Genomic DNA, 27,643 nt, shown 5'->3' with positions numbered 1-27,643 from the left:
GCCCTACGTCAGCGCGCCCACAAGTATTTGGGTAGGCGGCCCCAAACCCCAACTCCTAGAATTGCCAGGCAACAAGCATTCAATTCGGTTGCTGGGATACCGGTCACCATGGCAATAGCTCCGCGCCTCTCCGTCTCAGTATTTAAAGAGCAAGCGCGCGCACTGCTTCAGCGTCGGAAAGTGGCCTTCCCGAGCACCGGGGGAACCCCTTCTCTCCTCACCCTTTCCCTTTCGTCCTCCCCTTTACCCTTCCGGGCGCCCAGGCTCTGGTGTACCTCTAAGGTGACCCCAACTCCCCAGAGCGCCCCCAGTCCCTGGGCTCCAAAGGCCCACGTGGTAAGGAGCGGGATTCCGGGGCCCCGGGCGGGCGGGAGGGACGGGACGTGGTGCAGTGTTGTTCTCTCCCCCGCCAATATTGCACTCGTCCCGGCCTCCGGCCCCCTCGGCCCCCCCGGCGCCCCCTCACCCAGAGCGGGGCAGCCCCGGCCCTGGGCTTCCGATCCCTGCGGAACTTAGACTGAGGTGTCGCTGCTGCCACGGTGAGTAAGTGGGGCTGGAAGGACTAAAGCCGTCCTCCAGCCTCGTCCTTCATTTGGTGTTTTTCTCATCCACACTCCAACTCGGTCAAGCTTTCCCTAGCTCTGCCTGCAGTTAGCCGCCTTTCTTACCCCTCAGGTTCCTTTGTGTCCTAGAAAAGGCCTAAAATAAGTAATTGCACTGACTTAGAAAATAACTGTAACTTTTATGGCAATGTGCTGATGTCTTCCCTGGGGTCAGTGCCTGAGCAATACCCCCTTGAAATTCCCCCAGCCCCTGCACAGTGGGGTCATTACCCCTCTGGGGCTGAGCTCCCTGATGGGTGCCAGAGAACCACGTTAGGTTGAGGGGCTGTAGGTTAGACCCAGGGTCTCCGGAACAGAGCCCAAGGTCAAAGGTCTCCAATCGGAATTCTGAATCCGGTAGCACCTCCTTACACCCTTCCCTGGAGCAGCTGCCTCCGGAATGGCTCAAAATCCTCAGGCACTGTGTCTGAAGAGGGGAAACAAGTTGCGTCAGAGGATGAGGGCTTCCCAGAGCACGGTCAAGCTGACCTCCGTCTAGAGCCTCACCGTTGCAGCGATACTGGAGATTGGACCAAATGATGTTTTCTTGGGAGAAGCAGAATACACCAAGACGCCCCCCTCTCATGGACGTGTCAATAATCACCCCAGAATCCGCCACTAGCTGGGGACCCTCATAGAGCTTCACCCTGTCCGGGATAGAGGTATCATTGGTGCTGAGGTGCCAGTGGGCTCTGTGCCCCCCCCCCAACCTTGTACACACTAGTCCTGAGGGAAGGCTGGAAAGGGGAGGGAGGGGGCTTTTTCTCAGGCCTTGGGCCCCTAGCTCTTTGTCCAGCCACTTTTGCATCTCAAAGCACCAGCACATTCCTAGCAAGGATTGGGTTGCTATGACAATGAGCACAAAGGGCTGGGGGTGAAGTCACCCGCTTCCCAGGCTCTATTCCACACCCCCCCTTTATCCTCTGCCCTGGCGCCCCACCGCTCTAGATACTTTAAAGAGAAACCAACTCAGCCCCCAGGATTCTAGGCTCTTGGCTACAGGAAGTCCAGCTTTTAAGCAGATTCCTTTCCCTTCCCTTCTCAAGCCATTCTCACCAACCAGGGACACGTATAGGAGGGAGAAACCAATGTCGCAAACAAGAAGCCAAACTGAGAGGCCTATAAGCCACAGGCCTCCGGCTGCTCTAACGGAAGCATGGTCCCTTTCCAAAGTCAGATGCTGCTGGAGCAAGTTCTGGACACTTAAGGGGCTGGAAGTGCTGGGCTCTTCTACAGACTGCCTGGGGCCTAGACACTCCAGAGAACTGGAAGGCGTCTATCCCAACACCCTGGATTTCAAGGGAAAATTTGGTACAGAGGAATGGTGTGCCTAACACCACCTCCTCTGTGCTGAAATGAGAAATAGAAGAGACTGTGCGGACTCTACCCATGGCACCAAGAAACTGAGCGGAGGGAAGTCACAGTACTGAGTCCCTGCTAGCTAGAGGGCATAGGAGATTGAGTCTTGCCCCTACCCCCTTCTCTAGGGCTCAGACCCTCTCCTTACCGAATGTAGCCAACTTGGGGCCGGTGCAGCAGCTGCCATCTATAGGATGTCTTGTCACGCCAACCCACATTTCGGGGGTCAGTCCACAGCAGTCGTACCTGATCAGGGGTGTGGCCTGTGTGCCACAGAGCATTTCGGAGGTGCTCACCTGGACCCGATACTGATGTCACTGCCTGGAAGTTATTGACAGAGTGTCAACCGCAGGACCAGGGTGAGAAAGGGAGTCAAGAACTGAGCGGATTCTCTGGAGCCCCACACAGCTGGTGCCCAGCCCAGACGTCTGGGTAAGAAGGGTCCTAATCAGGCAGTGCAGCCCTTGAGGTTGGGCAGAAACAGCATTTACCAAGTCAGTGGGTCGGGGAAATTGGGCAGCTGGAATACCTTGAGCTGCAGTCCTGGCTGGGCCACGGCTCGGAAAGGCGTGGCCTGCCAGTATGTCTGCTCTGTCTGTTTCCACATGACCACATAGAAGCGGCCACTGTCCTGGTAACTGAAGAGGAAGCCTGCGTAGTCATCGTCAGTGACCGTGTTCACGTGGAAAGTGCCTTCAAAGTCCACACCGTTAAAAGCCGTGTATCCTGGGGTGGGAGTGGGATAAGTGTTAGGGGCACTAACGCTACTTGGTAGCCCATGGTGGGGCGAGTACTGGAGGCAGAGATGCTGTTGTATGTATGGCCAGAGTCTTGTGGTAAGCCCCCGCCCATCCTCCCCATCTGGTTCTTTCTCTACCCTCTCTAGCGGCCTTCCCTTTGGGAATTACTGAGCTGGGTGCCCCTTACATACCAACTGCAAGACCTGGGTCACTGTTCATAGTCTGAACAATTTCCATGCCCTGGGGTTGTTAAGGAGAGAAAGAAATTTTTAAAAAGCCCTGGTCCGGGTACACAGATGCCACCCAGGTACCAACAGGAGGTCTGGTCTGCCAGCACCTGCCCAGCCCACTGCCCTGCATACCTGATTGAGCACCACCCAGTTTGGGTCAATCTGAGCATCACCCTCGGGATCCAGAACCACAGTCTGATAGGCCCGAAAATCTGTGAGGGTAACCTCTGCACTTTCCGGACATACATCCAGGGGGTCAACCACTGCATCGTTGTCGAAGTCATCCTGACACACGTCACCAACACCATTGCCTGGGCAGAGAGGCCAGTGCTCAGGCCCCGCCAGCTGTCACCCCTCACTCCCTTCGGGTCTCCCTGTATCAACGTCACCAACCATCTCTGGGACCCCAGCTTTACCGTCGGAGTCTTTCTGGTTAGGATTGGGTACCAGACGGCAGTTGTCAGGCCCAGGAGGCACATAGTCTGGGACACCATCATTGTCATCGTCCCCATCACACTCATCCCCAAGACCGTCATTGTCCGAGTCCAGCTGAGAGCTGTTTGGCAGCTGGGGACAATTGTCCTTGGTGTCCTGATGCCCGTCTCCATCGCTGCTCAGAAGAAAAGGAACAAACACCAGCTGGAAATGTAGGTCCCATCTTTTCCTTATCTTCTGGGGCCTTTCTGGGGCCTGCCTGCCCTCCAACCTGGTCCCTTTGCCATCATCCAGATGAGATGAGAATCCAGCAGTAGGAATATGGGGCAGATTGTGAGCAGGACTCCCTGCTGAGTGGGCTAATGAGTTAAGGCTACATGGTGAGGCAGCTGAGAATGTAGCAGAGGAACATACTCCCTGGGAGACCTTGGATCTGCTGGCCCAGCCCTACCTGTCTTCATTGGTATCACAGACATCCCCCACCAGGTCGCTGTCTGCATCTGTCTGAGAGAGGGGTCTGATCTCACCATCTCCTCATAACTCTGGAGAGGGTGATCTCGCCTCTAAAAGGTCCAGGCCTCACCCACCAATCCCCCGCCCTCCCTCCCCCTCCCCCTTCCCCTGTACCTGGGTCGGATTGCTCATTTCAGGGCAGCTGTCACAAGCATCTCCCACCCCGTCTTCATCCCGGTCTGTCTGCAGTGGGTTGGGTACTTTAGGGCAGTTGTCCAGTCCATTGGGGATGCCTAGTAGATATGAGAGACAAGGCTGTCGTGTGCTCCTCTGCTGGCAGAAGTCCTAAGCTTTGCCAGGAATCTGCTTGCACTCTGTGGGGCTCACATCACACTAACCACTTGTAGCCACTTCATGTTCCTAGCCGGTGTCTCTAAGCCTGCTTCCCCAGCTGCACTGACTTCCCCCCTCCTTGCCTCATCCCTATGGCTCTCCCAGCCATCCCCTGGGCCCCAGGCCTGCACCATCCCCATCCACATCGTTGTCACAGGCGTCTCCTTCTCCATTGCCATCTGTGTCCTTCTGGTCGTTGTTGGGAACATTGGGACAGTTGTCACAGGCATCCCCAAATGAATCTGTGTCTGAATTCTGCTGGTCCTTGTTGGGGAACAGTCGGCAATTGTCCTGGGCAAGGGGGTAGGAGAAGAAGGGTCAGAAGCCCCCATACTTACTTTCTCCCTGTCCTCGTCAATGATCATGGTAATGTAATGTCCCTGTAATGTAAGACTGCTTCATGCTGTCCCACCCGCCCGACCTCCATATAGTCTATCTTGTCTAGAGACCACACTTCATGTCATAGGGACTATCCTGGGGAATTAATCGCCCGGGACCAAGAAGAGGCAGGATAATGATTCAGCAAGAGAGACTACACTATGGGGAGAGCATAGGCGCTGAGGGGCACAGAGAGCATCCTTTGACTTTAGAGGTCTTTGATTGGAGGTTTTGTTGTTGTTGTTTTTGGTTCTTGGTGGTGGTTCTGTCATTTGCTTGTTTTTTTTTTTTGCTTTTTCGAGTCAGGGTTTCTCGGTGGCTTTGGAGCCTGTCCTGGAACTAGCTCTTGTAGACCAGGCTGGTCTCGAACTCACAGAGATCCGCCTGCCTCTGCCTCCCAAGTGCTGGGATTAAAGGCGTGCGCCACCACCGCCCGGCCATTTGCTTGTTTTGAGACAAGGTCTCACTATGTGGTCCTTGCTGGCCTGGAACTCACCTATGTAGACCAGGGTGGCCTTGAACCCCCAGGTGCCCACCTGCCTCCATCTCTTGAGTTCTGGGATTAGAGGTGTGCACCACCATTCCTGGCCTGGTTCTTGTTTTGGTCTCACTTCACCCCTTTCTTTTTTTTCTTCTATGTACTTATTCAATTAGTATGTGTGTGTGGGCACACAAGTGCCACTCTGCCTATATGGAAGGCAGAGGGTAACTTGTAGCTGTAGATTCTCTCTTCCTACCAGGGTTTAAATTCAGATCACTGGCTTGTTTGGTTTTTAGAGACAGGGTCTCGTTTTGTAGCCCAGGTGACTTCCACCTTGCAGTGATCCTCCTGCCTCCATCTCCTAAGTGCTGATTACAGGTACATGCCACCATTGCAAGTTGACTCCGAAGTTCTTCTTTCTTAATATTCATTTTTATTTTCTGTGTATGAGTGTTTGGCCTGAATACATGTCTATTGCATTGCATTTGTGCAGTGCCTATGGAGGCCTAAGTGGAACTGGAGTTACAGATAGTTGTCAGCTACCATGTGGGTACTGGAACTGATCCTGGGTTCTCTGCTCTTAACCACTGAGCTATCTCTCCAGCCTCCATATCTAAAGGTGTATGCCACTACCGCGCAGCTGACATTTTTTTGTGTGTTTATTTTGTTTTGTTGAGGCAGGATTTCTCTGTGTAGCCCTGGCTGGCCTGGAACTCACTCTGTAGACCAGACTGGCCTCGAACTCACAGATATCCTCCTGCCTCTGCCTCCCTGAGTGCTGGATTAAAGGTGTGCGCCACCACCACCCGGCTGTACCTCGACATTCTTGATGCCATCACCATCAGCATCGTCATCACACTGGTCCCCAACACCATCATTATCAGCGTCTTCTTGCCCAGAGTTGGGTGTCAAAAGGCAGTTGTCCTGAGGTTCAGAGGGAGGAAGAGGATGGGTGAGTCTCGGTGTGAGCCAGCTTGTGCCACTGCCCACCCCCTCCAGCTAGCCCGTGGCCTGCACCTGCTTGCAGTGCTTGTTGTTATCCATGCAGGGAAGCGCCTGGTCCGGATAGCCATCGATGTCTGTGTCAGGCCCACACACGTTTCCATTCCCTGCCCAGCCCACATTACACTGGGGTAAAACATACAGTAGGCATTAGCAGTTTGGCTTGGCATCCCCGTACCCTGACCTACAGTTCTGCTCTGGGCTCTGCTCTCCCCATTAGTAAGTTCCCGGGGACAGGCTTCCCTCTTTTTCCCATGAAGGCCCTCAGGCCAGTCGCTAGATATTTTCACTGGCCTCACACATCTTTCCTCCCTTTTTGTCTCCTGTCTTAGGTCCAGGTTACCTGGCAAGACACTGCGCCATTGCGTTCAAAGAGACAGTGAGCATGGACATGGCAGGGGCTGTGGGCTGGGCTGTGGCAGGTCCTTGCTGGGAGGCAGCCCTGGCTCTGGTTTCCCAGGAACCCCAGACGGCAGGGACCACATTTGAAAGACCCCTAAGAGTAGAGTTAGGAAGGAAGCTGAACTCACCAGGAGCCCTGTAGAGTATAAGACAGACACCTAGAACCACACCAGGCACATCTGTCTCCCTTAGGTTCTTTTTTTTTTTTTTTTTTTTTTTTTTTTTTTTGCTTTTTTCGAGACAGGGTTTCTCTGTGGTTTTGGAGCCTGTCCCGGAACTAGCTCTTGTAGATGTAGACCAGGCTGGTCTCGAACTCACAGAGATTCACCTGCCTCTGCCTCCCAAGTGCTGGGATTAAAGGCGTGAGCCACCACCGCCCGGTCCCTTAGGTTCTCTTTTAAGGTAGACAATAGCCCCATTTTTCAGATGAGAAAGCTGAGGTTCGAAAAGATTAGCTAACTTGCCAAAGGTCACACCTAGTCAGGCAGAGCCTGGGCATCTCAGCCAGGCTCATGGGAGCACTCGAGTAGCACCCAAGTGGAGAGGAAGAAACGAGAAATGTGAAGAGGGGGTCCTGAGCAGGGCAGGGCATTCAGCTCACCACCGTGTTGGTGCAGATGGAATTTGGGTCACAGCCTCCATTGTTCCCATCATTACATTCATCAATGTCATTGCAGACCTAAAAGGGCAGAGTAGAGGCGGGTCTCACAGATCCAGAAGTCAGTAATGATGGGGCTTTGCGGGCCTAAACGTACAGTTTAGACCCACAGAGCTGAGTGGGACAGCCTCATCTCATTTTCCAGAAAGCCACACAGACTACACAATCTGACCTGTTTACTGGCCCGAGCATAGTCGATGCCCACACCAGACACTCGGGTGCCCTTGTAGCCCGGAGGGCAGGCCTCACAGTGGAAGCCAGGCATGGTGTTGATGCAGCTGGAGCCCGGGAAACAGGGGTCAGAGTGAGCACACTGGGAACCAAATGAGAAGGCAGAAGTCAGCCATTGCCTGGGAAGGTGAGGCAACTGTATGTGGTCCTAGAAGCGCTGCTCCCCGGTCCCTTTGCAGCTCCCAGCCCAACCTCCCGGTGCTCCTTTTCCCCTGGCTGGCCATCTAAAACTTCTCCGCCTCTTCACCAGCTCTCCAGTGTGTAACCTTCCGTCTATCTTATGCCCCCTTCCTCCAGCCTGGCTGTGCTGGTCTCTGACCTCCCCTAAATTCCTTCGCTCTGCACAACTTTCACACAGCTTTTTTTTTTTTTTTTCTGATTTTTTTTTTTTTTTTGAGACAGGGTTTCCCTGTGCAGCTTTGGAGCCTGTCCTGGAACTCGCTCTGTAGACCAGGCTGGCCTTGAACTCACGGAGATATCCACCTCTGCCTCCCGCCTCTGCCTCCTGAGTGCAGGGACTAAAGGTGTGTGCCACCACTGCCCAGCTTCACCCAACTTTTTGTACCCTTGAGGGCGCCTTCATTCCTCACCTCATTGATGTCGTCGCAGTGGGTGCCATTGCCCTGTAGGCCAGGCGGGCAGGGCCCACAGCGGTAGCCTGGGTGCTCATACACTTCCATGCAGTCCACACCTCTGAAGCAGGGGTTGGGGCTGCAGTGAGAACGCTGCTCGTGGAAACCTGGGAGGTGGACACAGTCAGAGCCACCCTCTAGGGTCACAGAGTAGGAAGCACAGCCGTGCCGTCTGGAGCCCTCCTCTCCTCGCCCACTCACCGCACACCTGACACTCCATGATGGTGTTCCGGATGAGGGACATCTCCTTCACCTGCCGAAGGAGGAGCAGTCAGCCCTCCGCACCCGCCACCCCACCCCAGCGTCAGAAGCCTCCTGGGCTGGCCCACCCAAACCTGGTCTCGGATGTCATCTCGAAGCTCCACCAGGATCTGGTTGAAGAGAGTGAGCTGGGTGACCAAGGCCTTGGTCTGTTCTCCTGCCAAGGTCCAGAGGATGGAGAGACTCAGCAGTGGGGAGTCACTCTGGGCCCTCTTTGGACTGTACGCCAGCTCTTGTCCCCAAGTCCATACCACACCTTTCAACCCCACCCGTGACAGGACTGCCCTCGCCTGGGTCACCTCCTCGTGGTTGACTCACCTAAAATGGACTGCAGCGCACTGGTCACTAGAGGAGAAGTATAGCAGTCAGGGGGGCTGCTGGGAGGAGGGGGCAGGAACAGGGCAGGGGTGCTACAGTTCCAGCCTCCTGTGCAGCAGACAGGCAGTTTCCCTCAGCCGCTGCTCAACTACCACAGCCCTAAAGGCCCTCTAGGCACTGCCTCAAAGAAGTCAAAACCCAAATCTTGGATCCCAGGCATGGTAGTACAGGAGGACTCCAGGTGAGAGGCCAGGGCCCTAGTACATTCCATTTCAAACCCTTTCTCAAGCTGCCACTTGAAGAACCCTTTGATGTCTCTGGGGGAAGTGGGTGTTTGCTTAGGTAAGGGCCTCTGAGCACCCTTGTTAGAGACCAGAGTGAGGCTGGAGGTGCTGCCCGCTGGGAGGTGACAGCTGCCAAGAGGAACTACAGAGACCTTGAGACTAGCACCTCCTCACCCCCTAGAGCTCCTCAGAGTTCTGCTAGATGATTTCATGAAGTCAGGGATGAAAGATTTGGAGCTATGCTGTCAAGAGCCTCGGAAACGGGCACGCTAAAGGGACGGGTACTGAGCAGGAGGAAGTGGAGAGGGTGGGAGTCCTCTGTTACCTGCACTGTGAATGGAGTCGTCTCCTTGGAATGGGCACTCACTTAGGGCTCCTACCCGCGCCATGGAGCCACCTATAATAATCTTCATCGACTCCACAAAGCCCTAGGGTCAGCAAGCAGAGGGAGGGCCTAGCAGCTCGACTCCTGGTGCTACAGACCATTCCCCCAGACCAGAGGCTACTCCCTCTCACCTGCATCCTCAGGTAAGCCTTCTGTCCAGTTCTAATCTCCAGGCCACTGACCTCTGCTGGAGGAATTGGGGCCAGGGCTGGAAGGCCAGCATGTTGGTCGCCCAGTTTACAGTCCACATAGAGCTGCAGGCCGGGGCTGGGTCGAGAAGGTCCTCGGAGCCGCAGGAGAGCTGTGTGTGTCCGCCCATCAGCCAGGCCTGCTTGCTGTAGGTTCACTGCGTGGACTTTGCCGTCTTCCCGCTGGTACCGCACCAGGACTGCCCAGGAGTGGATGTCAGTGTAGGCACTAGCCCCCGTCCTGGTTTTGCTTGTTTTTTTGAGACAGGGTTTCTTTGTGTAACCTTGGATCTCACTCTGTAGACCAGGCTGGCCTTGGACTCAGAGATCCACCTGCCTCTGCCTCCTGAATGCTGGTACTAAAGGTGTGCACCACCACCGCTCAGCTAGATACCACACACACACTTTTTCCCCCTCGAGACAGGGTTTCTCTGTGTAGTTCTGACTGTCCTGGAACTTTGTTTGTAGGCCAGGCTGGCCTTGAACTCCCTGAGTTCTGCCTGCCTCTGCATCCTGAGTGCTGGAATTAAAGACGTGCACCACCAACGCCTGGCTGACACCACATCTCTTAAGACAATTCCTAATTGTTATGTGTATCTCTCAACACCTTGTATGTAACAGATGCACAATAAATGTTTTTCAAATTGACCTTAGATGAGGACCTTACTAGTTCTCAATGCCTCAAAGAACTGTCCCCTGCCAAGGCAACAGCTGCATCTGTACCCACTGAACTTTAGCCAAACTCTACGTGGTTCTACTACTCCTGGGACAGGTATTTCCTCCCTGCCCTCTGAGCATCCCCATGTACAACCTGCCACCCGTCCCTATAAATACCAGACCTTACCCAACTGTTTGGTCACTGCCATATCAGGTATCCCTTAATAAAAGTCAAGGAGAATAAAGAAGCACCTGGGTGTGGGGATAAGGAGACTGCTCAAGGGGTCACTGGGTCAGGAAAGGAGGTGCCCACCAGTCAGTCACCTTTGTTGATCTTGCCCACAACAGAGGCCTCGAGCCACCGGGTGTTGTCTTGCCGAGAGTAGAGCCCAAAGAGGACACCGCCTTGCTTTGGGGGGAGGCGGAATGTGGACAAGAGGTAGATGTCCCCGGCAGTGAGTAAAGCCGTCCTGATCTTCTCTGCTACAGCTACCGTCTGCCGGGACTCGCCCACAGTCAGCAGGTCGATCACTGGCCAGGCAGGGATGATCGGAGTCAGAGAAAGGAGGTAGTGTTAAGGCCTGCCCTCTCTCCTGAGCCCCGAGAGGTGAGGCATCCCGACAGCATAAATCACCTCCTTAAAACTTACTAGGAGTGGTATACATGCCTGTCAATCTCAGGATTGCCTCAAGCTGAGAGGACTGCCTCAAGCTAGCAGCCAGACTCAGCTACATAGACCAGGCTACAATTCCCCATCTATATAAACAAAAACTTCAACCCTTTTTTAACAGGGAACAGGCAATTCTTCCCTCCCAGCACCTTCTGCAGCTTCCAAAGCCTTGGGAACCTATAGGCTTAGAGTCCACTTAGAAATATCGAAGCCACTCCACAAACTTCGTATGTCCCAGCAGGTGGCGCAAGTGAGACATTGCTGATCAGACTGGTGTGGCACCTGGTGTCCACAGCTCAGAAACCAGAGGTAGCTTCTCTTCGCTACTGGGTTTAACTCACTTCAAATCCTGGTGCCATTCCTCCCATCCTAGCAGCTCATCACGTGTGTCTAGATAAGGACAGTTGTCCACAAAGGGCTCTGACCCTTCCAACCCTGTTTAGCCTCCCCCTACACACACCCTCCCCGGGGAATGTAGGACCCAGTGCCTCTGCCTCTGCCTCCTGTGTCCTGGCCAATCTGTGGTTTCCCCTCCAGCCAAGAAAGAATCTTTGCTTGTGTCATCTGCTTCCACTACCTCTCCTACACCACCCATTAGCCATCCCAGCACCCGACCTCCGGGAGAGCTCTAGCCGCTCAATCCCCACCCCCACCCTATCTTTTAATACCCGAGAGTCAGGATAAAGGGGGCACCAAGCCCAGGGTCCCACATAGTGCAACCATCATCAGGCTGCTTTCCCGGACTGTCCTGCGATGCGCTGACAAACCATGCAGTGCTGGCATTCAGATCCTGCGTCCATCCCGGTTTGAACGCCCGACCCTGGGCCAGTTTGCACTCACCCACCCACCCTCTGGTGCCCACTCCTCCCACATTATCGCCAACTCTTTACTCTTCCGAGTGTAACTTTTCTCTCCAACCCAATTTCAGGACTCCTCCCTCTCTCCTCAAACCCACATGTGGTCTGCTATTTGGCTGGGGGCAAAAGAAAAGAGACAAAGAGGTGTCAAAGAGGATGGGCGCAGGCTTACCCTGAAGGTCCTGACTGCTACAGGAGTAAGAGCAGAAGAGGAGAAGAGCCAGGGCCCCCCAAAGTTCTGGCTTCTCCATGCCGCTTAGCCGGTTCACTACCCCTGGCAGGCAGGCGACTGGGAGGGAAAAGGACTAGGCGGAGAGCAGGAGCGGGAGGGGGGCGGAGGGACTGAGGAGCGAGCTGGGGGGGGCAGGCGGGTAAGGGGGGGCTGAAACAAAGAGCTGCCAATCACCTTGGAGGCATCATCGGCTCTAGGAACCAGGGGCACTGGGAGAGTCCTAGAGCCTTCCTTGCCTCCTGCTCCTCCATAATGGTCATCTTCTAGGTGCCTCCCTTCACACTGACATCTGGTTATCGGGGGCTTTCAACTTCGAGCGCTACCAAATGCTACTGTCCTGTGGAAGCCGCGGCTGGAGAAGGCAGAAAACCCTGCCATGGGGTTTCTAGGCAGTTAATGGAGAAGGATAGCAAGGGACTTGGCCGAAACTAGATTGCTGCAGTACCTAGAGAGTGCCCACGACATGGGGCTTATTGCTGTGGCATAACAAATACTTTTTATTACGGTGTCAAAAAAACCGAACTTTTTATGACATGTGCCCATTCCTCCATTTTCTCTCATTCTTGGGAAAAATGGAAGTCTGGCAGCGTCCGACGGGAACCAGACGATGGAGTCTAAACTGGTCAGTGAGGTCGAAATGATGACGGGGGGACATCACCAGAAGACTAGGGCGAGGAGGACTGGTGGACACCGGGTACCGCGGGAAGGCCTTGTCCGGGATGAACCGGAGGGGAGCTTCGGGACGAGCCAGGAGAGCTCCTCGGAAGGCAACAGCCCGCGAGCCGCACTCCCTTCCCCCCACTCAGGCCCCAGCCGGGCCTCAGCTCGGGCGCCGCCACCGCCCCTGTTTTGTTTCCATGGCGACAGGCAGCGCGAGGTCCGCTCCAAACATAACGCGCTGTGGAAAACATGCGGCCCGGGGGACCCCCCCGCAACCCCCGCTCGGGGCAGAGACCTGAGGGGGCCCGGGGTTGTCGAGGCCACGTGCAGTTTGGCAAGAGCCCCCAGAGACCGCCGAGCCGCACCCGATGCCCCTCTCCCAAGCCCTCCGTGTCTGCGGCGGTTCGCGGCTGCATTCGGCACAGGCGCCGCGACTCTCCCCGGAGCGTCTGGACGGCAGCCCTGCCCCCCGGCCGGAGCCGCCTCAGGATGAGCCCGCGGCCGCGCGCCTCAGAAGTCCGCGGCCCCACCTCCTGCACGCCCGCCGCCTCTCAGGCCGCGAGAAACCGCGCCTCCCCTGGGGCCTCCGCACACCCCCAGCCCCCAGTGGCCCGAGAGGCGGCGGCCGGGGGCGGGTCCTGCCGAGGGAAGGCGGGCACTTCTGCGGAGCTGCTTCCGGGTCAGAGAGTGTGCAAGATGGCGGCGCCCATGGAGCTATTCTGCTGGTCGGGGGGCTGGGGGCTGCCGTCTGTGGACCTGGACAGTCTGGCCGTGCTGGTGAGGGATAGTGCAGGCGTCCTCTGGTACGCCCTGGAGGCCCGGGGAGGGGGCCCGAACTCTGCCGGGAGCCCAAACACGAGCGTATTGAGAGAAACTGAGGCAATCAAAGGCCGACGTGGGCTCAGTGACTATGCTATGATTTCCTAGCATAGACTCGTGTAGCAGTGGAAGCAGGTCTAATCGGGATTTCAGAGACACCTTTTAGACCTTGCTAATCCATTTATTGTCTTTGTGACCTTGGGGCAATCCCTTCTGGACTGTCTCGGTAATCTTAGACTTGGCCTCAGCCCCCTTTCACCCCCTTCTTCACTAAGAATTGATTGAGTGTAGTTGGTTGTAGAGCAGACAGCCCACAGCCGGACCAGAGTCCGGGAAAGCTCTGTAACTAGACAGGTTTGCTTCACTTCGCTCAACTTCTCGGGATTATGCACGCATTTACTATGCTTCTTACAGATAGATGTCAGGCATTGCCTTGCAATGTTGTTTACAGAAAGGCAAACATGTAAGCAGAAAATAAAACGCTCAGGTACTTGATGCAAAAGCAGGAACAGCGTACAGAGATTGCCAAAGTAAGTCAGTACTTCCAGGGGAAGGCATAGTAGTGAGGAAAAGCTTTTGAGAGTGTAGGCGGCAGAAGGGAAGGTAAATTTTCCTGATGTGGAATTGTGGGAACGGACATAATGAACATGCCCGTAATCTCTCTGAGTCCCTTTCTGAATGGGAATGGCTCCTCCTTCCACCTCTCCTCTTGGTATAAAGTGCCAGGTATAGCTCACGGCACATAATGGTCTAAGGAAATATTTCTTTGCTTGGTTACTTTGGTAAGCCATACCCGGGCCTCTCTCCCTTCTGCTTCCTTCCCTGCAGACCTATACCAGATTTACAGGTGCACCCCTGAAGGTACACAAGATCAGCAACCCTTGGCAGAGCCCTTCAGGTATACAGGTGGCCCTGTGAGGAAGGGAATTGTGAGGGGCGGAGCAGGAGTAGGCAAGCTATGATCTATGGACATACTTCTTTCTCAATATCAGGAACTCTGCCTGCCCTTCGAACCAGTAATGGAGAGGTTATCTCAGTACCACACAAGATCATCACCCATCTTCGTAAAGAGGTATGTGGCTTGACAGGGGTGACAATGAAATCCAGTTCATTCGCTGTAACGTTTGTGGCACCCCAGACACATGCCAAGTGAGATAAGGGTGTTCCAGACCACCAAGGACAGGGTGAAGAAGACCGTGTCACTGTGGTAACCAGATACTGGACGTAGAGGACTGTGGGGAAAGGGCAGACTGAGATCCAGTTTCTTCTGAATGCTGGGTAGGGCGGGAGAAAAATGAGGGAGGCTGATGAGACATGGGGAATAAAAAGGAATAGAGAACGGCAGTTGGCTTTGGGGAGGCCCTGGAAGCAGAACTAGAAAGGAACTTCTAGGGGCTGGAGAGATGGCTCAGCGGTTAAGAGTATTGCCTGCTCTTCCAAAGGTCCTGAGTTCAATTCCCAGCAACCACATGGTGGCTCACAACCATCTGTAATAAGGTCTGGTGCCCTCTTCTGACCTGCAGGCATACACACAGATAAAATATTGTATACATAAGAAATAAATAAATAAATATTTAAAAAAAATAGAAAGGAACTTCTAATAGAAATAGGTATGGGGGTGCATACATATAATCCCAGTACTTGGTAGAAGCAGGATGATGAGAAATTTAGAACCATCTTTGGCTATATAATGTGTTTGAGGGCAGCCTGGGGTACATGAGACCTTGTCTCAAAAAGAGAAAAAAATCAGGTTTCATGGTGGACATCTTTAATCCCAGCACTTGGAAGGCAGAGGCAGGCAAATCTCTGTGAGTTGAAGGTCAGCCTGATCTATATAGTGAGTTCCAGGCCAACCAGGGCTAGATAGTGAGACCCTGTCAAAGGAAAAAAAAAAAAAAAAAAAAAGAGTAGGGGTCAGGCTAGGAAATGAGAGAGAGAAAGGAAAGAAGAAATTTCTAAGGCTATCTTGTTTCAGGGGCCAAACTATGCTGGAGAGAGGATTCGGGATGGACAGAGCTCAGTGCCAGGCTGAGAAATTCGAAAGAGAATTATAAGAGCCTGGGAGGCCTTAGTTCTGTTCCTCTGCCTTTGACTGTGATGTGGAACAAGTAACTTAACTTTTCAAAGCAATAAATTCTCCAGGCAATAGTGGTGCACGCATTTACTCCCAGCACTTGGGAGGCAGAGGCAAGTAGATCTCTGTGAATTCAAGGCCAGCCTGATCTAGAAAGTGAGTTCTAGAACAGCCAAGACTACATAGAGAAGTCCTGTCTTAAAACAACAATGACAAAAGCAATAAACTCTTGTTTTTGTTTTTAAACATTTATTTATCTTGTGTGTGGGGGTGTGTGCACGCATGCTGCAGCATGCTTGGGGTGGTCAGAGGACAGTTTGTGGGAATAAGTCCTCTCCTTCCATGTGGGCTCTTGCGATGGGACTCATGTTCTCAAGCTTGCTAGTAAGTACTTCTACCTGCTGAACCATCTCACCAACCGGAACTATTTAAAACTTGGGGGCTTAGCCAGCATGCTTTAAAAGGTCTGGCATCGTGGTGTTGTTCCAAGAGGAAACAAACCATCAGAGATAGGGGCCTCTTTCTCATCTCCACTCTCCAGGGAGCTGGGAGGCCCGGAGACGTAGAATCCACACAAAAGCCAAGGTTCCTGGCAGGACCGGGTTCCTGCCTTGATTCCTTGCATATAAACACAGCCTTTCCAGTGTCCAAAGTTTTTTTTCCTAAATTATTTCCAAACCCAGCCACACGGAGAGAAAAAGATTACTATCTCATTCCATAAAGGAGAAAGTGAGGTTCGGGAAATTTAAGTATCATACTCAAGAGGTTGTCTGGGGACAAAGCTTTTTAGTACATGGAAGGAGCCACTAGGCCCCAGACTGCAGCCTGGAAAAGTAGGCCCCACTAAGACACGAGTCCTGGCAGGATGTATGTGCAGTGATGGCACACAGGCTTTGAGTGAAGCAGAAGAGAGCCAAGAGCTTAGTCATAGAGACAAGTTGGAGGTGGGGGGGCTGGGCATAAATTTACTGGGTTCAAGGAGGGTAAGGATGGTGCCCCCTAATTTCTGCATCACGGCTGAGGCCCAGCCCGCAGTGAGCTCCACTCTGCTGCTCTGCGGTGTCTGGATCAGGAAGCTACTGTTAGAAAGTTGGCTGTCAGCGGCATGCTGCCAGCTTTCCGTGGAAACTCTGGGAGCTGCTCCCACTGTGCGGCCAGGCCTCCTTTCTTCCCCCAGTGGGTGCAGGACCTCACCAGCCAGTGGGCTGCAAAGCCCAGGCTTTCTGCCAACAGCAACAGGCTACTGGCTGGGCTGAGGCAAGGAGTCCTGAGCAGGCAAAGCTCCCGATTCTCCCTCTGCTATGTTCAGGGTGGTGTGGGGTACCATCCCTCTGAGAGCGTGCCCTGCGCTCCTTTAGTGTTCACCTCACGGACATTTCTTCTACAGAAGTATAACGCTGACTATGATCTGTCAGCTCGGCAAGGAGCGGATACCCTAGCCTTCATGTCTCTGCTGGAGGAGAAACTCCTCCCTGTGCTGGTGAGTACGTCTGGCCCTAGCGTGCACAGCCTGTGAGAAAGGGGGCAGACATACACATCAGAGCAACACGGGACCTAGAGTTCCACCCGTGATAGGCAGGTGCACTGGCTCACATTTCCTCTCCTCTTCTGTCTGCCCGACCCAGATACATACTTTTTGGGTAGATGCCAAGAACTATGTGGAAGTGACCCGAAAGTGGTATGCAGAGGCTATGCCCTTTCCTCTCAACTTCTTCCTGCCTGGCCGCATGCAACGCAAGTACATGGAACGACTGCAGCTGCTGTGTGGCGAGCACAGACCAGAGACTGAGGAAGAACTAGAGAAAGAGGTAGCACTGGAACAAATGAGATGAGTGCCAAAGAGAGGACTGAAAATGAAGAGTGTCCACAGTGGGGGTGCCACAGCTCCCCACCACATTCCTGTGTCCTTCCCTACAGCTCTATCAAGAGGCTCGGGAGTGCCTAACCCTGCTTTCTCAGCGCCTGGGCTCTCAGAAGTTCTTCTTTGGCGATGCGTGAGTCTTAACTCCAAGGGGAACAAATGGATGTGTGAAGAAAATCCAGCTTCAGGTGTCAAAGCCTGAACTGGGGCGTGAACGGGAAGTTCTTAGGACAGGCGCTGACTCTGGTCGGCCACGGCATATGGGGCTAGAAGCTCCTTGGTGGTACGGGAGGGAACTGTTGGGCTGTGGGGCACTCAATGTGTCCTTTATGCAGCCCTGGGATAGAGCTTCATTCAGGGCCAGGCTGGCGCCACCTGGGGGAAGACTCCCCTCACCAAATCCAGAGCTAGGTGTCCTGCCCTTCCCCTGGTGACCCCTGCTGCCCAGAGCTTACTCCAGCAAAGCAGACTTTTTCCTCTTGCTCCATGCTGACCCTCTGCACGGTTGTCCACTTCCATCCCACCCTCTTCTGTCTCTCCAGCCCTGCCTCCCTGGATGCCTTTGTTTTTAGCCATTTGGCCCTGCTGCTGCAGGCAAAGCTGCCCAGTGGGAAGCTGCAGGCCCACCTTCGTGGGCTGCACAATCTCTGTGTCTACTGTACCCACATCCTTAGCCTCTACTTTCCCCGGGATGGAGGTAAGGAACGGATGGGGAGGAGGGGCTGGGGTCCAAGGACTACCTACCTCCCTTGCCCACTTTCCTTTCTTTTTTTTTTTTTTTTGGTTTTTCGAGACAGGGTTTCTCTGTGGCTTTGGAGCCTGTCCTGGAACTAGCTCTGTAGACCAGGCTGGACTCAAACTCACAGAGATCCGCCTGCCTCTGCCTCCCGAGTGCTGGGATTAAAGGCGTGCACCACCACCGCCCGGCCTCCCACTTTCCTTTCTTGTCCCCTAGCTGAGGTACCACCTCCACGCCAGACGCCAGCAGGCCCTGAGACCGAGGAGGAGCCATACCGACGCCGGAACCAGATTCTGTCTGTGCTGGCAGGGCTGGCAGCCATGGTGGGCTATGCCTTGCTCAGTGGCATTGTTTCTATCCAGCGGGCATCTCCTGCTCGGACCCCGAGCACCCGGGCCTTGGGCATGGCTGAGGAGGATGAAGAGGAATGATGTGTTCATGCTCTCAGGACTGATTTTTCTACTGTCATGCATTCCAGATGCCCATTGTTAGAGCACCCAGAAATGAGGTGCTGTCCCTAGAATAAAGCTGTTCACACTAACTGAGACCAAACATTTTCTTTGTTATGGGTCTGCCATTTTCCTAGCTGCCACAATAGGAATGCATAGGTGTAGGCCTCCCCACTGACACTGCTTTAGTCCTTACAGTGACTTATATTGCTTTTTTACATAGGTCCATCTTCTCAAGTCTTCCCCACGCCTGTCTTGTGTTTACAGTGAACTCACCCAAGGCCTATGCCCAGTTTCCTCATGCAGCTAGTACATGCATGGGGAACTGTGAGGACACTGGCTTCCCAGCCCTAGCACATTCTAGAAGGGAGAACCAGACACCCAACCCTTGGCCCGCGCCTGTGCCACTGTTAAGTCACCCGGGAGCACATGAGCTAACTCCCTTTAATGTCCATGCTGTTCCGTCACTGGCGCTGCCACAGGTAAGTGTGAATGGAGTAACCAGGTGAGATGGTCTCCAGGAAGCCCAGGTCAGGGTCACTGATGGTAAGAGGAACGTCCTTGGAGGAGCTGGGGAGAAGAAAAGCTGAAATCAACCCGCTGCAGCCAACCCCCAACGCTGCTCAGGCCCAGACCTGCCCTTGTACCCAGCTTACCGGTTTAACACGACTACAACTGCAGAGCCGTCAGGGCGTATCAGTGCCACCGTGTCCAAGTCATTCTTCTCACTGGCCACCAGCCCTATTCTCTGGGATCCCTCAGGAATGAACTTGCTGAATGCAAAGACAGGCAGCATCACGGACCACCCTGAGGGCACTGTCCCATCAAGCTCCGCCAGCATCGTCTCTGCTTCTGAGACCTACCAAAGCTGCCTGGGGATGTGCAACTATAGTCCAGCTATGTGGGAGACCCGGACGGGGGCTGGGACAAGACAGGGTCTCCTGGGCAGCCAGGCTCCCTTCACTCCTGTGCTGCTGGGCCTCTGCCCTGTCCTGCATCACGGCTCTAGCATCAGTCACCCAGGGATTACCTGTGACTATGGTGCCACCTAGTCACTTCCTGCCTACATGGTGCAATAGAGGAGGAGTGTGCCTCTCCCAGGGTTACCACCCTGAACACCTTCCTGCTCCTTCATGGTATAGGATGATGTAAGCCTGCTACAGAGTGCGGGTGCCCACCCCCTGCTCACCTGAAGTGGCCAAGGTGGTAGAACATGGGCTGTTTGTAAAACGTGTCTTTGGGGATGTCTACAATAATGGGACTGTCAACAAAGTTGCGGACCCAGTTGGGCCCTCCCTCAGGATTCAGAGCGAGGTTCCAGTCGGTCCACCCAGCCACGTGGTAAAGAAGGTTCTAGAGTCGAAGCAAGGAAAAGTTAACTTAAAGATGGGTATCCTTAGAGAAGACAGGTGAGAATCACATAAGGGAGCTGGGGCTAGGAATGGCTTATTCCTTTGAACGAGTGTCCTGTCTCAATGTCTGGAAAGAGGATTGTGAGGATGAAGGCATCTCGGAACCGGGAAATTGAAGGCAGATATGGCCCTCTGGCCCCAGACATGAAAAAAAGGACTGATGGGAATATACACCTATGAAGAAAATGATAACCCTGGCATCCCACAGTTGCCTCAAAGAGCAAGCTGCCAAGCCAGCTGAGAAGGAAGGCCTGTTTGCCTGTCCCAGGTGGTCTGTGTGGGAAAGGGGACAGTAAAACTCACCGTGATGATACTGTGGCTGTACTGCGTCCCTCGACCCCAGGAGCCCAGCCGGACACTCTGTTCCCAGAACTTGGAACCCACACAGGCCTCTGAAGCAAAGAGTGTTGTGTTGGGGAACAAGCGGTGTGTCTCCCCTAAAGTGGCTTTGGCTGGAGCCAGAAAGTCCATGTACCAGTGTACAGCGATGCCATGAACGTACTTAGCGGCCTCTGGGTCTGAGAGCACCTACAGAGAGGAGGGAACATTAGGAATGGGGAGGCCTGGCCACAAGTCCTGCCCAGAGGGCTCTGAAGGGAAAGGAAGTGACCTGGGAGCTAACGTGACAAGACAGCCATAGGGATCTGTCAAGCCCTGGAGTCCAGAGATGGTAGTGTCCCGGGCAACCAGATCCAGCCTAGGGATCCACAAATCTTTCTGGATCTGGCAAAGTGCTTGCCATGCAGCTGAGGACCTGGGTCTGATCTCTAGCACCACATCCATTCAAGGCCTTGCGATCCTAGCACGGGGCAGAGAGGGACAGGTGAGTCAGGGGTAGCAAACCTAGCTTAATCGGTGAGAGACTCAGTCTCAAAAACCAAAACAAAGGCCACAGAAAACTCAGCAGCTGTTGGCGAATCTAAGGGCCACACCTGCACCTGCATGGACATAAAATTGATATCAAGAGGCCAGAGTATGGTATCGTGCGCCTTTAATCCCAGCACTCGGGAGACAGAGACAAGTCGATCTCTGTAAGTTCAAGGCCAGCCTGTCTACAAAGCTCTTAGTTGGCCTGGAAGAAGTCAGGTGTGGTGGCTCTTGCCTATAATACCAGCACTTAGGAGGCAGGAGGGCGACAACTTCAAGGCCAGCCTAGTGTAGATAGCAAGATCCTATCTCAACTCTGGCATAGGGAAGGTAACCTAAAATTGTAACCAGACATTTTGGGTGGTGACTTGGGATTCACTGGGGCACCCTGGGAAGTTCTAGACCTTACCACCTGTGCCCAGCGGGGCAACAGCAAACGCTGATCATCTAGCATGAATAGCTGGACATCATGAGAACTGCGGGTAAGCGCTGGCCCTAGGTCACGGGCAATGAAGTCTCTCTGATGCTCAGCAGTGAAGCCCAGGCACTGGAAGGGGTACCCAGTCAAGAGTCCTGCAGAAGGCTCATTCTCCACTGTCACGGCCCAGAATTTTATCTTGTACTTAGCATAAGCATCCAGAAACCTGGCAAGAAAGGGCACGTGTGATCCAAGGCAAGAAAGTGGATGGAGACCTTGGGATAGGTCTTGGAAATTTACGATCTGAAAGGCACTGAACATAGAAAGATGAGCTGAGACGCAAATCTGGAAGTGGAGCAAGCCAAGGGGTAGGATATAGACCATGGTGTCCCAAAGAGGTTGGTACAGACCCCATGGCTCCGATGGTCCCTTACTTGACAAAGTAATTGGCCCAGGTCTGGTGATAGATATCCCCTGGTTGTCCCTTGAGGGACCCTTTTCCATTCACTGCTCCGTTGGTCTTGAGCCAAGTGGGAGATGTCCAGGGACTGGCAAAGAGTGAAATGGGGCGTGGGGACATCTTCAGGGCTCGGTGAATCAGGGGTATCTGGAGATAGATGTCGTGAGGAGAGAGGCACCCAGAATTGGAACACAAACTGGCCCAACCAGTGCATCAGGTCCAACCACCAGCCCCCACCCTCCTACCCCAGGGCAAGTAGGCTGCAGGAGAAGGGTTCTACATGACCTGCAGAAAGTTCTAACCTGGCCCTTCCCAGCCTTCAGCCTCAGACAGCAATACCAATAGGACTGAAGCCGCCAGAATGCCCACCTTGAGCTTGGTGTCTTCTTCTGGGAGGCTGAAGTTGGCTAGCTGGAAGTCATTAGGGGTGTCAGCATAGGTGTAGACACGAATGGAGAAGTCACAACTGGCCATGGGTACCCGGATGATGTTATATTCAATTCCTGCAGAAAAGGATGCCCAAGATAGGGAAATCTGAATCAGTAGAGAATGGAGCTGAGTTTGGTGGCACCATGATGGCACCCATCCCTCTAGAGGCAGAGGCTGCCAGATCCAGGTGAGCAGACCAGCCAGAGCTACAAGGTAAGACCCTGTTTCAAGTGAATAAATAAATAAAGGGAGGCCTGGCAGTTGTAGAGCACGCCTTTAATCCCAGCACTCGGGAGGCAGAGGCAGGTGGAGCTCTGTGAGTTCAAAGTCAGCCTGGTCTACAGAGTGAGTTCCAGGACAGCCAGGACTGTTACACAGAGAAACCCTGTCTTGAAAAAACAAAACAAAACAAAACAAAAAAAACCAGAAAAACAAACAAACAAAAACCAAAAAGGTGAATATGAAAATTGACTTTAATCACGTGTTAGTCCTCAATAGGTTCTCATTCAATATGGTCCCTTCTCCAAAGGGAACCCAGGGAGTAGGTGTGGAATCATGGAAACCAGAACCTAAGTGAGAAGCCCCCTCTGAGCAGTGAGTACGTAGCAAAATATTGAAAAGTGATCCTATTTCAGCAGCACGTGATCCCCAGAGCTTGGGAGACCAAGCAAAGAGTTTGAAATCAGTCACAGCTGTATAGAGTGTTCTAGACAAGCCTGATATACAGAAAGAAAGGCGGGAAGGGACAGCGGGAGAGGAAGGAACGAGAGGCAGGATGGGGATGTAACTCGGGTGGCAGAGCACTTGCCAAGAATGCATGAAGCCCCAGGTTTGAGCGCCAGCACTGGGTGAACGGTGTGATGACACACATCTATAGTCCAGCTCTCAGCAGACGGAGGCAGGAGGATCAGCACTGACTACACAGTGGATCTGAATCTGGAATACATGAGACCCCCTGGGGGGTAAGAAGGGAGGAGGCAAACGACAGGGAAGAACACGAAAGTCAGAGTAAAAAGGCTGGCAGGATGGTTCAGTGGGTAAGGGTGCCTGGTGCCAAGCCAGAGGACCTGATTCAATACCCATGCACAGTACACACAATAAATAATAAAATGTAATAAAAATTAAAAAAATAGGGCTGGAGAGATGGCTCAGAGGTTAAGCACACCGGCTGCTCTTCCAGAGATCTTGAGATCAATTCCCAGCAACCACATGATGGCTCATAACCATCTGTAACGAGATCTGGTGCCCTCTTCTGGCATGGAGGTATACATGCAGGTGGAACATTGTATACATAATAAAAATAAATCTTTTAAAAAATAAATAAAGCCAGGGTATATAAAAAAGTATCAATCATAGTGTGTAATCTTGTCCAGCCCTCCTCACCTTCCCTAGAGAAGTATGATTTGAGCAGCAGATTCTGGGTAGAGGGAGACAAGGCAAGGATGTTGAGAGCAGCGGCATCTGTCATTGCTCCTCCAAAGCCTTTCACTTTCTGGAACTTCTCTTCTGGCTGCAAGGTCAGTAGTAGTCCTGAGGGCACCGTAGGGAAAGACGGGGGGTAATCAGTGTACAGAGGAGAACATACTGATAGCTGATGTGACTCTGAGCCAGGGGACCCAGCCGGGCTTAGAATGAGAACTAAAGCGCCACCTGTGCCAGTGCGGTTGGCCTGGATGGACCCGACACTCAGCTCCATTCGCCGTCCACTTCGAGTGGTCTCATAGCGGCTGAAGGTACCAGGAGCAGGTAAGGTCAGGGGGTCAAGAGAGTCACAGTATGTGGCATTGCAGACACAGACCACTGAGCTGTAGCCAAAACTTTTAGGGATGCAGGGTTGGGCACCTAGAAGGCAGGGGCACAAGCAGAGGCAAGCATCAAAGTGGGTGGACGAGGGGAGTGGTTGTGCTAGTCAAGGAGACCGAGCAATAATTTGTTTGAAATCCCTCCACTGTACTTCCAGCCCATAGTTGTCTCAGGCATTCTAAAGGAGTTATAGAGTCCCTACTGAAAGTTATCCACCATAGTGGGAGGTTTCCAAAGGACTGTGGGGCAGGGGAATTGTCCACGGTGCCACCCCCCTCTTTGACTTACTTACCATATGCCCATGTTACCGCCTGAAGTAGAAAGAATCCTATAAGCCTGGCAGCCATGACACCTGCCCCACCCAGGTGTTTGAGACACTCCTGAGAACAGAATAAGGAATGACTAGAAGGTAAGCCCTTCTCTACCCCACAACCCCCTCCTGGCCAGGGTTTAGCTGCCTGTAGATGCTCAGAGCATAGCCTCCATCTTTATTAGTGACTGGACAGTGCTCAAAGGCACTGGATGCTCCTCTTTGCAGCCACTGGGCTCGTGAGGTTTCTGTTCACCCTAACGAGGACTCTCTTCGCTCTCCCCTCCCCCGCCCACAGATTTCAACCTGCAGCCCTCTCTCCATCTGTGCCTTACTCAGAATTTAGAAAAAGACTCTGTCATTCGTTGAATTCTGTAGTCTGGATGAGCGGAATTCCAGAAGCAAAGTTGACAGGGCAAACAGCAGCCCTGCCTGCTTACCTTGCAGAGGTCTTGAAGACGAGCTCCTCAGAGGCAGTGGGTAAGGAGAAGATTGCGGCAGTTCCAGAGACTTGGAGACAGATCTGTGAGATAAAAACAGGGATGGAGATAGGTACATAGCTATAGGACTAGCACAGCGAGATAATTCCGGCTTAAATGGGAAGGACAAAGTCATGTGATGACTAACATAGTCACGTGATAGAGGAAGTGAAGCAATTGAAGCCATGCTTGTAATGGGCAGCTGGATTCGTTCTCCCTGTAAAACTCTGGGAGGCCTCTGTGGTCAACAGCTTTAGGATGAGGCTAGAACAAGGATTTGTGTGGAATAGGAGCTGAGTAAAGGCTCCTATTTCCAAGCCAGAGGGGACTTAGAGCCTCCAAGGGTCCTGCGCTGACATGCACATACCCACACACAGATATACATACATAATTATAAACAGACAAACAGGCAAAATACCCCCACATAGCCGGGCGGTGGTAGCTCACGCCCTTAATCCCAGTACTCAGAAGGCAGAAGCAGGAGGACCTCTATGAGTTCGAGGCCAGCCTGGTCTACAGAGTGAGTGCCAGGATAGTCTCTAACGCTACACAGAGAAATCCTGTCCCGAAAACAAACAAACAAACAAACAAATGAAAACCCACATCCACACACTCTATGCCCTAAAGAGACTATGAGACCCAAGAGTCAGGCAGCTGCACAGAGCTCCAGAGGTAGACAGAACAGTTGGCAGGTGTGCGGAGAGGACTTCCTGAGAGGAAGAGAGACCCTTTGTGGTTGAAGACCTCTTCATAAAGGGTTCCTGGAGGAGAAGGTGGCTGGAGTTAATACAGTGGCATGCAGGGACTCACAGTCTGGCACTGGGTGGCAGGACTGAGGGAGGAAGTAATGCCTGCCCACTGGCACTTCCTGATTCCCATGTTGCATCATCAGCTGCTGACTGGAAGGCTATTCATCTTTCCACACAAGACTGGGAGGTTGATGAAGTTCAGAACTGGAGTGCTGTGCAAAGTGAAGCCTTCGGTGGACCCGAGAAGAGGGCTGTCCGTGGGGTAAGATTTATTGGCAGTGACACACCAAATGGTCTGCCTGATGCCAGGTCTCTGAGACTCCTCACGGCAGGACAGAGACGACAGCATCGTCTCACGGAGGCGTTACCGGCTCTGTGAGATAAGCCAAGTGAGCCACTAATAGGCATCAGAGTTTTATGCTTGTTGACTGCGTCTTTTTATGCTCTTATGATTATGACAGTGAAGTCTTTGCCACACACTCTCTGAAAAATTGATTATCTATCTTGGATTCTGACAATGTTCAAGTATAGGACGCTTAGAATGAATGGGGCTGCACACTGAATGTTGCAGCTAAGCAGGCTTTTTAGCAGCTTTTTTTAGACTCCCTGAATTCCAGGAAGTGTTGCCTAGGACCTGTTCTCCTCGGGGCCTGACCCATCTAGTTTATGCAGCCACAATTCCACAGCTGTCTCCCGATGGCCTCAGCAATCAAACACGCTAGCATCTCCAACCAGAGCTTCTCTGTTTTCCTTCCTTCCTTCCTTCCTTCCTTCCTTCCTTCCTTCCTTCCTTCCTTCCTTCCTTCCTTCCTTTCTTTCTGCCTTATGTATACAACATTCTGCCTCCATGTATGCCCACGCGCCAGATCTCATTACAGATGGTTGTGAGCCACCATATGGTTGCTCTTAACCACTGAGCCATCTCTCCAGCCCCTCTTTTTTTCCGTCCTGGAATTTAATCTGTAGACCAGGCACACCTTGAATTCTTAGAACTCCGCCTGGCTCTGTGTCCCAAATGCTGGGATTAAAGCTGTGTGATATCACACAGCTTTAATTTTGTTTGAATAAGAACTTGATTGTTGCCAGGCAGTGGTGGTACAGGCCTTTAATCCCAGCACTCAGGAGGCAAAGGCAGGCGGATCTCTGTAAACTCAAGGCCTGTGTGAACTACAGAGCAAGATCCAGGACAGCCAGGGCAACACAGAGAAACTGTGTCTCAAAAAACAACATAAGCCGGGCGGTGGTGGCGCACGCCTTTAATCCCAGCACTTGGGAGGCAGAGGCAGGCGGATCTCTGTGAGTTCGAGACCAGCCTGGTCTACAAGAGCTAGTTCCAGGACAGGCTCCAAAGCCACAGAGAAACCCTGTCTCGAAAAACCAAAAAAAAAAAAAAAAAAAAAAAAAACCATAAATAAAAACTTGATTTTTTTCTTTTTAAAGACTGATTTATTTTTAATTACATATATTGGTGTTTTGCTTTATATATGTCTGTGTGAGGGTGTCAGATCCCTGGAACTGGAGTTACAGATGATCGTGAACTGTCACATGGGTGCTGCTGCCACATGGGTGCTGGGAACTGAACCTCTTGAAGAGCAGTCCCAGCTCTTAACTGCTGAACCAACTCTCTTCAGCTCCCTTTTTTTCTTCTTTGAGACAAAGTTTCACTATATATCCTGGAGTAGAACAAACTATGTATACCAGGCTGGCCTGGAACTCACAGAGTTCTGCCTGCCTCTGCCTCACAAGTGCTGGGATGAAAACTTGCACAAGCACACTTACCTCACCTCTTTTTAAAATGGTTCAATGTGTGTATGGTGGTGGGGAGGGGTGATGGCATGTGTGTGGAGAGCGGAAGACAACTCTGTAGAGTTAGTTTTCTTTCCATGTTTATGTGGGCTCCAGCAATAGTTGAGCCATCTGTTACCCCCCCCCCCCTTTTTTTTGATTTTTCGAGACAGGGTTTCTCTGTGGTTTTGGAGCCTGTCCTGGAACTAGCTCTTGTAGACCAGGCTGGTCTCGAACTCCCAGAGATCCGCCTGCCTCTGCCTCCCGAGTGCTGGGATTAAAGGCGTGCGCCACCACCGCCTGGCTCCTGTTACCCCCTTTTTAAAAATTAAACTTATTTTATTGTATTACTCCTTTATTGTTTGTGTGTGTGTGCAGTTGCCAGTGTGAACTGTGTGGATTTCAGAGACAGCATGATGGAGTAGGCTCTCTCCTTTCTGTCACATGAACTCCACGGACCAGACTTAAGCTGTCTGGCTAC

The 27,643-nt window shown here is 52.8% G+C and overlaps 3 protein-coding genes across 4 annotated transcripts; 1 reads left to right on the top strand and 2 right to left on the bottom strand.

The window, feature by feature from the left end:
* Window positions 1-502: 502 nt before the first annotated feature.
* Thbs3 (thrombospondin 3) lies at window positions 503-11,906 on the bottom strand. 2 transcript variants are annotated; one of them, XM_057793368.1, is made up of 23 exons: window positions 11,789-11,906; window positions 10,414-10,620; window positions 9,376-9,632; window positions 9,185-9,287; window positions 8,576-8,602; window positions 8,332-8,414; window positions 8,198-8,249; window positions 7,955-8,103; window positions 7,306-7,446; window positions 7,077-7,154; window positions 6,417-6,569; window positions 6,089-6,199; window positions 5,888-5,995; window positions 4,344-4,503; window positions 3,994-4,112; window positions 3,818-3,870; window positions 3,348-3,541; window positions 3,064-3,242; window positions 2,893-2,941; window positions 2,491-2,687; window positions 2,110-2,282; window positions 1,110-1,249; window positions 503-1,029 (listed from the first exon to the last, which is right to left on the bottom strand). In XM_057793368.1, exons 1-23 carry the CDS (start codon window positions 11,865-11,867, stop codon window positions 971-973), a joined length of 2,871 nt encoding a protein of 956 aa, XP_057649351.1. In that variant the 5' UTR covers window positions 11,868-11,906; the 3' UTR covers window positions 503-970. The 2 variants fall into 2 exon arrangements, with proteins under 2 accessions (XP_057649351.1, XP_057649352.1); XM_057793369.1 differs by lacking the exon at window positions 8,332-8,414 and having other exon boundaries at window positions 8,205-8,249.
* Window positions 11,907-12,757: 851 nt separating this feature from the next.
* Mtx1 (metaxin 1) lies at window positions 12,758-18,586 on the top strand. Its single transcript, XM_057793251.1, has 8 exons — window positions 12,758-13,285; window positions 14,156-14,225; window positions 14,320-14,399; window positions 16,789-16,881; window positions 17,027-17,209; window positions 17,319-17,395; window positions 17,805-17,959; window positions 18,218-18,586. The coding sequence occupies exons 1-8, from the start codon at window positions 12,758-12,760 to the stop codon at window positions 18,430-18,432; spliced, it is 1,401 nt and encodes a 466-aa protein (XP_057649234.1). The 3' UTR covers window positions 18,433-18,586.
* On the bottom strand, window positions 18,460-24,744 carry Gba1 (glucosylceramidase beta 1). Its single transcript, XM_057793250.1, has 11 exons — window positions 24,590-24,744; window positions 24,132-24,219; window positions 23,687-23,878; window positions 23,420-23,566; window positions 21,977-22,110; window positions 21,582-21,754; window positions 21,139-21,373; window positions 20,166-20,390; window positions 19,640-19,803; window positions 19,107-19,223; window positions 18,460-19,020 (listed from the first exon to the last, which is right to left on the bottom strand). Exons 2-11 carry the CDS (start codon window positions 24,184-24,186, stop codon window positions 18,915-18,917), a joined length of 1,548 nt encoding a protein of 515 aa, XP_057649233.1. The 5' UTR covers window positions 24,187-24,219; window positions 24,590-24,744; the 3' UTR covers window positions 18,460-18,914.
* Window positions 24,745-27,643: the final 2,899 nt, after the last annotated feature.

This window comes from Chionomys nivalis, chromosome 18, assembly GCF_950005125.1.
Source record: "Chionomys nivalis chromosome 18, mChiNiv1.1, whole genome shotgun sequence".
NCBI lineage: Eukaryota > Metazoa > Chordata > Mammalia > Rodentia > Cricetidae > Chionomys > Chionomys nivalis.
This window is presented reverse-complemented; position numbering and strand designations above follow the sequence as displayed.

Bases quoted from the DNA above. Each gene is read 5' to 3' on its own strand.
- Thbs3 (XM_057793368.1), bottom strand. From the start codon at position 11,867: ATGGAGAAGCCAGAACTTTGGGGGGCCCTGGCTCTTCTCCTCTTCTGC. The intron at 7,447-7,954 runs GTGAGGAATGAA...TTTGGTTCCCAG, and splicing joins ACTGCGACGACATCAATGAG to TGTGCTCACTCTGACCCCTG. The intron at 2,942-3,063 runs GTATGCAGGGCA...TAACAACCCCAG, and splicing joins ACTGGGTGGTGCTCAATCAG to GGCATGGAAATTGTTCAGAC.
- Mtx1 (XM_057793251.1), top strand. From the start codon at position 12,758: ATGCGGCCCGGGGGACCCCCCCGCAACCCCCGCTCGGGGCAGAGACCT. The intron at 14,226-14,319 runs GTATACAGGTGG...TCTCAATATCAG, and splicing joins CCCTTGGCAGAGCCCTTCAG to GAACTCTGCCTGCCCTTCGA. The intron at 17,960-18,217 runs GTAAGGAACGGA...CTTGTCCCCTAG, and splicing joins CTACTTTCCCCGGGATGGAG to CTGAGGTACCACCTCCACGC.
- Gba1 (XM_057793250.1), bottom strand. From the start codon at position 24,186: ATGGCTGCCAGGCTTATAGGATTCTTTCTACTTCAGGCGGTAACATGG. The intron at 23,567-23,686 runs GTGGCGCTTTAG...CGGTGCCCTCAG, and splicing joins GGCCAACCGCACTGGCACAG to GACTACTACTGACCTTGCAG. The intron at 19,021-19,106 runs GTAAGCTGGGTA...TCTTCTCCCCAG, and splicing joins GTTGTAGTCGTGTTAAACCG to CTCCTCCAAGGACGTTCCTC.